Source organism: Morone saxatilis, unplaced genomic scaffold, assembly GCF_004916995.1.
Source record: "Morone saxatilis isolate NCDOM2014 unplaced genomic scaffold, NCSU_SB_2.0 Contig23, whole genome shotgun sequence".
Classification (NCBI taxonomy): domain Eukaryota; kingdom Metazoa; phylum Chordata; class Actinopteri; family Moronidae; genus Morone; species Morone saxatilis.
In genome coordinates, this window is record NW_023339796.1 from 11034229 (window position 1) to 11044455 (window position 10227).

The 10227-nt window shown below is 38.4% G+C and overlaps 1 protein-coding gene across 1 annotated transcript in view; it reads left to right on the plus strand.

Annotated features, from left to right (window-relative positions):
* LOC118334249 (adenylate cyclase type 1-like) overlaps positions 1-10227 on the plus strand; it is a 35654-nt gene that overhangs the window by 13947 nt on the left and 11480 nt on the right. The window contains exons 5-7 of the mRNA XM_035670095.1: positions 7918-8045; positions 8910-9068; positions 9579-9720. Coding sequence (XP_035525988.1) covers positions 7918-8045; positions 8910-9068; positions 9579-9720 — 429 coding nt within the window. The remainder of the gene's footprint in view (positions 1-7917; positions 8046-8909; positions 9069-9578; positions 9721-10227) is intronic.

The window sequence follows — 10227 nt, forward strand, 5'->3', positions numbered from 1 at the left end:
ACACACACACACACTCTCTAATTTATGAGTCAAGTCATGTCAACAAGTAGAAGCACTTTAATTCAAACTTTTCCCCCTGCTTTTCAAAGATGCTAAAATGGATTTAGCTTAAATTTATACATTTACACAAATAGTTTTGCTAGAAGAAAAACTATCTTGAGCTATTTTCTTGCAAAATTTCTTGCAACCGACTAGATTGGTCTGATCTACGCTTGGCTGCTAGTTGGGAGCCTCGTGTTACACTGAAAGGCTGTCCCCAGTCACGAAACTTTTCATCAAATGTTCTAGCCTTGCCCTGACCCAAAGCCCCACTCATTCTGATCCACTTTGGCAGGAAGTGGCAGTGCCAGTGACTCATAGCTGCGGTCACTGTGGGTACTCAGACTCTTCTCGTTCCATACGAAGAGCGGGCGATGCCACATGGCCACTGGGCATCATCTCATAATACCATTCCAGCACCATCCCCACACCACCTGTCCACTCTTTGGACTTGTCAAGCTGCATGGGAAGTGGGCCAGGAACGCAGTGTTCTCCTAAAGTGCTGTCGATGTAGTAGATCAAGTCTCCTCTCCTCTCCTCTCCTTAAGCCATAAATGAAGATAAGGCAGCAAATATGAACCAAGCTTTATTAGAAAGCTTCCACTCCTTTTAACCTCAGGTAGCTAACAAACTCACACCAGTTTCGGAATGTCACACTTAAATATTCACTCTGCTTTTAACTCCGTTTTTTGTCTCTACCAACTCCAGAGGGAAACTTGTGGCCTTTTAGTTGCTAAATGCTACATTATGTTTACTAGCTAGTCGCCAACGACGTTTGGTGCGGGTCAGGTATCATACGGTGTGTTTTGGGTTAGGGTTAGGGTTAAAACAGCTGCCTGCTGCTGCTGGAACTAGAGTTGATAAGACCATTAAGAATAAACCAAAACAGGAAAGTTGCAGGCCGTATAACCAAGTCAAACCAAAACAATGAGCTAAAAGATGCTAAAAGATGCTCCACAGAGTTGAGGGGAACTGATTTGGGTGATAATCTTTTGTGGGTTTGTCAGAATGAGCGGCAGCTTTCACTTCATTTGACCCATTATTGATTAGTGCAACTTGAAGAAAGTCTCACATGTTGTGTTGGAAGTAATATACAATGCACAGAGGGAGAGACAGTGTGTTGTATTAGCATGGCAAGCTAACAGTCAGTAATGGATGCAATAAAGCAAAAAGCCTAGGGTCTCCAGACAGGTTTGGATTTTAAATTTGTTTGCACCAGTAACAGATTCAGTCAGGTTGAAAACCCAGGTCAGGCTGGATGAATAACCCTGCTCCTGGAGCTTTGATTAAATGTGCAAATATCGATATGGAGAGAGTAGAAAGGAGAGCAATGAACTGTTCCATGTGTAGCTATTGGTTTAAATACACATGTTGATATTTAGAAGTGTGAGTACTCTACTGCTCAATAGACAGCAACATCAAATTTATATTAGGCCACGTAAAAAAATAATTAGTTCTCCCTTCTTGGACTGTGCCATATTAAGTAGAGGGGCAGCTTGAAAATTGAAGTTTACAGGAAACCCACTCACACTGATCAGTATTTGCTGTTTGATTCCCACCACCCACAAGAACACAAGCTGGGAGTAATTATAACTCTTCACCACCAGGCTGAGAATCTGCCGACTACCGCTGAGACCGAAGACAAGGGCCGCAAACATCTCAGGAAAGCTTTGAAACCTTATCACTTCCCAAACTTGGTCTGTGTTGAGACAGTAAAAATATAACACCAGATGGAGACACAAAGCAGGCACAATAATTATTCCACACATGGCTGAAGTGACAGAGTTTGCTGTACTGTAGAAATGATCCGTACTTGATAGGTAGTCGGATTTCTGTGTGCTAGATTAAACACAGGTAACATTAAAGATTTACATAGCTTTCACAATAATAATAGTAATATATTTTAAGGAAAGTAGACAATGTAATAGATGAGGGATATTTATTTCAAATAGGAATAAGAAGGATGTAAATTAACACACCAACTGGTCTCCCCCTCACTCAAAGAACACTTTCTCTCCCTGGCTGAGTTAGCAACAGTCTGTCCGGCACCCGAAACAACAGTTTCTGTTGTGAGAGGGACTCTGTGATTAATTTATGGTTGTTGTGATGCTATATAACATTAATAGCTCTGGACCGGATGGGCTTTTGTGTCTGTACGCATGTGTGTGTATGCGTGTGTGTGTCATTGCTGTTTCCATGGCAGAGTTTCACAAAGCTTTTCATTCTTGTCTCTCTTTTCTCTCCTGTTGCAACACCTCCCTGCATCACAGCTTTAAGACTCCTCCGCTCCTTGTTTCTCAGCTTCTTGATTGACATGCAGCAGCCTACTTCCCTCAACTGTGTCTTTTATGCCCTGTGGTTCTCTGCACTCTCTTCCTCTCTCATGTTTCCATTTTTAGGACGGCTCAATGATGTATCTATCTACTGCCTCTTACTTCCTCGACAAGTCAGAGTCGCCTTTTCATTCATATATATATGACTGTGAAAGCTTGCAATAGCCTGCATCACATGTGCAGTGCATAATGCAGGCTGAAGTTTACGTTACATTTAGTAAATAATTGCCATATTTGTATCCACTTTTTTCCACTATTCTTTACATTATATTGTAAGTACTAAAGATTAGTCTAGTGATACGGTGCAATTTCAGTTGTAATCTCTTGTTTGTGAGGAAACTAGTTTTTGTAAAGATTCCCAGAACATTGGAAGAAGTTAAACTACAAACAATCAAGGAAAGTGTAATTCTGCAAAAAGTTAACTTTGAAAAACTGTTTCAACTGCTGTAGATGTAATAATTTGTGCATCTGCAGGATTATGTAATGCAAAGTCTTATGCCAAGAAAAACATAACAAATACAACTGGTTAGGATGCTAATAGAAAACAGAATTATTTTTAAATTAGGCACAAGGACTGTTTGCTGCCCACACTGTGACAGCTGCCTGCCGGAAACTGAAGTCCGGGTGTAAACACAACTGAAATAACCCTGTTTGGGTTTCTCTCATAAGCAGGTGCAAGGATCACTGTCAAGTCCTGCAGTTTCCCTCTAACGGCTGTGTGTGAGAAACTGTGGACCGAAGCAAAACCCAAACCAAACAAGCCAGCTTTAGTTCTTGACGAAGGAGTAAGACAAAATGCTTCTGTTTCAAGAAAAAAAAATCATGATGATGGTTTCCGAGATATTCTGACTTTTAGTCACTAATATGAGTCACTTACACTTCCCATAATGCATCTCAGCTTTTTTTTGTTAGAACCTCTCTGACGAGTAAACGCCTGTGTCGTTTAAACGACACAGCCCCATTATTTTTTGTAAAAAACAAAACTGTACTCTCAAGTCCACATATAACCCGAAAGACATCATAAAGTATTTATATTATTATAATATTAATAATAACTAAAAGTTATTTTTCAGACCTGACAAAGGTACCTCCACAAGAGCCACTGTTATACCTTTTTACACATAAAATCAGTCAAGTGCCCCTTTAGATTTGTATTTAGAAATCATTTGCATATTTTTCATTTGCCATATTAGAGTAAAGTGTTACTGAATCGTTAAATTGTGAAAAGCTTGCTATTTTCATTACAATTCCTAAGCATTGCTCAACTGAATGCTGATTTCACGGGAAGGCTGTCCCCATACTGTAATTACAATGCTCACAGTGAGTGTTCTTGAGGTGTTTTTTTAATATTGTGACAGAGAAAAACTGACAAAGAATAAAATCACAGTTTATTATTCTCACTGTAATCCTGAATCGCAGATCAAACTGAATAGACTGACAGAAATATTTAGTCTTTTAATAGTAATGGAATGTAATAGCATGTATTATTTGCTTATGTATACATTTCTCAGTGCACACCATCAGCATCACTTTAATCCCATAGACATTATTTATATAATTCAGTAAATTCTCTCCACCATTTATTTTATGAACTTATTATTTTACGTAATTATGGTGTATGTTAGTCATCTGCTGCATTACAATTATTCACTCCTGATTAAGATAGAAGATAGAGCCTCAGAGTTAATTCAGAGTGAGTGTCTTTGCAGTATTTCTCACACATATACTGTAGCCTATGTGTATGGTTTTTTATATCATTCCAAGAAATCAATGCTTCTTGTTTCCAATTTCAGTCTAAGGTTCATAAAAACAGTGCCATCTTTGTAAATAAAACAGTCTCGGAGCACTGAACATTTGTTATTTGTCATATCCGTCATATCTGTTAAATATATCTATATAGGTTTACTTCACAGATCCCCAACACCCCCTCGCTCCAACCCAGCAGGTTGTGGTGGGAGGAGGCAGTGTTGATATATTTGTTGTTGCACATAAATGATTGTATATGAATTCAAATCAATAAGTGAACTAGTGACAAAAAAGGAATATATCCAGTCTGTGGCGCAGGGGAAATGTTTAGAGAACTCTTCTAGCACTCTTAAAGATTTTTCCCAACAGAGGTCCCTCACAATAAATCATTTTCTGCCTATATTGATGAAATGTTGACATTAAATTATTCAACAAACCATGGAGGATTGAAAAAAATGTAAAGCCTTAATATAAAATGCAAACATAAAACAGTGGGTTGCATGTACTATTAAGAAAAGTGTCTACAATCTACATTCAGAGACAGCCACAAGCACACCTTCTGTCTTGTGTCCTTTCACCGCCCCAAAGCTAAAGGAGTGGAAACCCTAATCTTTGGTCCCATCAATAATGTGTACACAGCACTGATCTTTGTCTTTGTATAAAAGACAAAGCACGGTGTGCACTGCTCTCTCCTTTGGGGACTAGGAAATTAACTGCTGCTTCTCTCAGCTGGCTCATCCTTTCCTTCATAATCATTTACTGAATGTTCCCCTTCCCTGTCTCTGCATTCCTTTTTGTCTCCTTCTCTTTGTCTGTGGGCACTGAAGTGTTTGCTAATTTGCATCTCTGCAAGCATATGGGTATACCATATGTAAGGTGCCTGACAATACAACTACACCTGCTTTCAATGTATTCTGATCTCAAAGCAATAGTGTTTTTAAGATGAATGTTTTGCAAAACATTCATCTTCATCATCTTAAAAACACTATTGTGCTTCCTTTCTAATGGAAACTGTGAATAGGTATCAAACTTTACCTGTGCCTAATACACTGTACCCATCTTTCTTCTATGCTGATGACCACCCAGATTGCCCACAATGCTTCAGTCACATGACGTTGGTAATCCAGCTTGTGACTGAATCAGCTCCTAAGCCGTCACAGTGCAGATTAGCACAGGAAAAGTACAGAGTAGGAGACTCTGTAAGTACCAGGGCTTTCCCTGCTTCCTGTAGCTTCAACCATGCCTCACTATTGTGCCATCTGCTACTGCTCCACTGACCTGAGTTACCCCAAAGAGACCTCATTGGCTTTGTTATAATACCATAAATGTTTTTATTGTCAACTGAGCTTTAGAAGTTAATACATTAAGATCCATTTCACAGGATACCAAATTAAAAAAAAAGAAACTGTGTTCGATTACTGAGCCCAGTCCACTGATCATAGGTATTAAAGATAAAGTAAGACCCCAAGGAAGGAAATTAAGGAGGAAATTGCAGCAGCAACAGAAGCAAATCGGGGAGGTAGGGTAAGAATAAGATACAAATATACACTGCATACAAATAACAATATATCAAATTTAGAAAGGTATACAGCTATATAGTATACAATAAATATCCAAGACCAGTAAATGTCTTTGTAAAAAGCAAAGTGACAGTCAATATAAATGAAATATAGATATACTCTATTCCATAAATATTAATACATTTTGCATAATAAACATAATAAACATTGTGTTAACATAAAATGAGTGACCATAGTGTATAATTATATGTTATAGTCTTTATATAATGTCATAATGTCTAAGTACCTAATAGTTTTGAATCCTCATTTGAAATAAATAATTATTGTCTAAATTTTGAAATATTCAGTACAATATTAAATCATAAAAGAAGCAAAACATTGCATTGCTCAGCAGTCTACAACATACTGCTGCAGAATTCTTTTTCCTCTGTACATTTGCGTCTCCTAATATATTTTACATAAACAGCGCATGTGCTTCCATGCCACTGAGCACGCAGAAAGCATGACCACGGCATGTAAAACTAACAAGCCATAGCTATCTCTCTTTTCTAAAAACTCACATGGTTTACATGTTAAAAATAGAGCATCCGTCTTGTCTTGTGCCCACCAATGTGCATAATTATGAGTCTTTGTGCTCTTCACATGCATGGCCAGTGATCCCATTACCTCCATGGAAACAATAAAGGGTTATGAGAAGGCGTCCACGGTAACCCAGTCTCCCTGGTAAAATGAATGTTTGTTGCTCATATTCTCTAATAATGGGTTATATTTGTGAGCTGCCTTTTCATGCCACTGCTTATTGTCCCTAAAGAGTGAGAGAGTGACTCACCTTATTCCCTAAAGCGAGACTGATCTGTTGACTTAGCGCTGCATTGTGGTAGAAACCATTTCAATGGGGGTGTAAGTTCAAAGTTTCAAGAGTTTGGATTGGATAATGAGCATGCAATCAGTCCATGTGTAGATCCTGTGACAGCATCATATATATACTGTATATATATAACCCCATTAGTTTATCTTGCCTCCAACTGTCTGTATTTGCTTTTGTACGAGTTAGTTGAGAACATCGATACCATTCGCATGTCTATTCGCTAAATAGGAAGCTACAGCCCGCCCTGGTTAGCTTAGCTTAGCATTAAGACTGGAATCAGGGAAAATGGCCAAGAAATACTCCAGAGCATTTCACCCCTAAAACCACAACATTTCTTTTCATGGATTAAACCAACAACATAACATATTAATTAGTGAGCTTTAGGGCTGCTGGTACATGGATTTATTTCCGGTCTTTGTGCTACACTAAGCTAACCGGTTGCTGGTTGTTTCTTCATATTTAACAAACAGATACAGGATGTGTTGTGATCTAACTCTTAGCAAGGTGAATGAGTGTATTTCCCACTATTCCTTCCTTAATGATGTTCTTGTCCTTTTTGTGTTTCTCTGCAGACAGCAAACTATTGAAAAATGTTGTGAAAATGCCAGTGTGGACCAGATCCCATTTCACATAGCCTAAGACACATAAAGAGGGACATTATTGGAACAATTAGCTGAACCAGAGACATTGCTGCCCTGAGTTGATTTTTTTTCTATGAAGCGTTTAGCTCCATGACACCCTTTTTGACTAATTTCAATAATTCTCAAAATACCACTGGGCTAATTCTGACAAAACTAGGATGGAAAAAGGTGTTACCTGTATTATCCTGATAAACATACAATTATTGTAGTACAAAATAACTATCCAGGAATGTGCCATCAGAGTTAAATCATTATAAATATCCAACTTGGCTTATAAGAACTTTAATTAATTGTAAAGCATTTTACATCACCACGTGTAATTTCCATAAAATGTTGAGGGATGATACAGTGTTATGATGAGGATTTTGCAGTTTAGGGTAAAACCTTCTAATGTTGAAAGGCCATAACTCCTGCAAAATGAACTCAGTCGACCTTGGAACTTGCAGCAATGGGTAGCTTGAAGCAATACTTACAAATTACACTGATGGATATGGATCAGTGTAATGGGTAAACTATAATTAAATGTCAGAATTTTTAACTAAAACACCACTGGTGCAGCTTTGATTAAACTGAAAGAATGATGCCTTGTGGTACTCTGTTATTATGTTTTCTAACACTAACTCATGACCTCTGACCATGATGATTAAAGGTTCATTTTTGATCCTATGAAAGAATGAGATTCAGAAGTAAAAAATATTTTGTTGCTGATTGGCTTGTATCCTTCTTGGAGAAATACGTGAATCACAATTTCACTCTTTTCTGATTGGCAGGAGAACCACTGTCGCAGGATTAAGATCCTGGGGGATTGTTACTACTGTGTGTCTGGACTGACCCAACCCAAGACTGACCATGCCCACTGCTGTGTAGAAATGGGTCTGGATATGATTGACACCATAACGTGAGTGTTCATATTTGTTGAGTGTTTCATTTAGCAGTATGACTTTTACACTACTCTATTCATCTTTATTTTATTCGAAACACACTGATTAACTGAGTCCGTGTTGAGAGATTTCCTTCAAGTAGGGCAAACTGCAGCCTGATTAGCCATGTGTGCTGTGAGTGAATTCTAACACTGAACATTTGAGCGAGCAGAACCACAGTTGGCTGAGAGAAAAGGCTTTACTGGAGAAAGAAAATTAGCTATTTTATTGAGCTTAAAGGAGCTTGTTTTGCCTACATACCCTGCATAGTTTGGCATTGGGGAAAAAAGAAAAGAAAGTGAGAGATTGAGATGCAGCAGAAGATTAAACCAGCTTGTTAATTAAGATTAGACTTTTTCCTCAACACTGATAGATAGAAATGCTCAACTCTGCAGTCTTTTTTGTTCTGTAGTCTATTTTGGTATGTTAGAGCTAGGGAGAACATTTTTGAACAGTGTTTGTTCCCTGTCCACTTCCTGACAGATTGCCATATCTGCAGCATTTTCAACGAATGCTTGTAGTTACAGATATTATATTATTCTGAACTAAGGATCTGACCTCAGTCATTGTACATAACAATTGCTTTTAATAGTAAATATTCTTAGGTTATAGCAACAACATTGTTTAAAGTAACACTGATGATTTTCTTTAATATTTGTGCCTAAACATACAATGATAAGAGCAGTGGTCTTATTTATGGATCAAAACATATGAGTTTATGAAAGACAACGTTTTTATTCATTTGTTTGACTTTGAGTCTAGTTTGACAGACATGTTAACTATTAGAAGTCTTATTCAATCATTGTACAGTGCCCAGTAAACCATGTGTTATGCCCCTGCAGGTCAGTAGCGGAGGCCACAGAGGTCAACCTAAACATGCGCGTAGGCTTGCATACAGGTCGGGTGCTGTGTGGAGTGCTGGGCCTCAGGAAATGGCAATATGATGTGTGGTCCAATGATGTGACCCTAGCCAATGTGATGGAGGCTGGAGGACTACCTGGGTCAGTATTGGACATTTTACATGAATACCAGCCTCTACAGCTATGGACACCAGTTTTCTTTGTCTGTTCTGTTGTGGTACTCTGGATACATTTTGTGACGGATAATGTGATCTAGAATTGCCTCTTATTACCTTATTCTATAGTCAGGTGTGAATATTTCTTATCTTATTGTCATTGCCTTTAAAATACTGGTAATTGTTTTAAGACATGTCAGGAAAAAAGGCAAACTGCAGAGGTGCACTAACCTCAACCATATAGTTGTTTTTTATCCTGTTTACATAAAATACAATTCAAATACTTGAGCAAAGACAAAATGACCTTTTTGTAGCATTTTAAGGTAAGTAATTTCTTTCAGTTTTGCAAAATGCCTACAGGAGCAGGATGTCAGGCCTTGTTTTAACCGTCTCCGGTAACACTCTTCGGCTGATGACCTGCTCAGAACTGTTTGTGCCAAATGCACCTAATTACTGCAGCTGCAGTGGCTATGAGATCTGTCCCTGTGTTCCACAGTAAAGTCCACATCACCAGATCTACGCTGGAGTGCCTAAATGGAGATTATGAGGTGGAGCCTGGAAACGGACACGAAAGGAACGCCTTCCTCCAAAAACATGAAATTGAAACCTTCTTTATTGTGCCATCTCACCGACGGAAGGTATCGTATTGTAATTCTGTGGTGAGGAATGCATTGTCAATGTACTGTGTCTTTCTATGAGCCTTTAGAAGTGGAAAATGATCAAGATGACAACGTCAGTTGCATCTTCAGATTACACTATCAGACGTTGGCCTTAGCTAAACCTTGCATTACCGTGTACTGTACACATTAGCAAAGCTTCTACAGGTCATATGCTAATCCATATTAACCTGAACTACTGTTCGTGGTAGGTCAGAATAGGATAGGTTGAAAAAGCAGGCTTATCTTGACCATCTATGCCAAGATCTACAATAAAAGCTTCCTTCAAATAGCAAAAACATTGTTGACCAAAGCATCCAGCATCATATAATAGAGCTCTCACACATTTGTTGTTGAGCTGATCTCACTTCCAGCCTGTAATGGATTGGACTGGGGCTATAAAGAACAATAAAAAACAGCCAGCAGCATCTATCATTTCAAATCTGCACAGTCCGACAAATTTACAGAGATATGTGTGTGTGTGTGTGT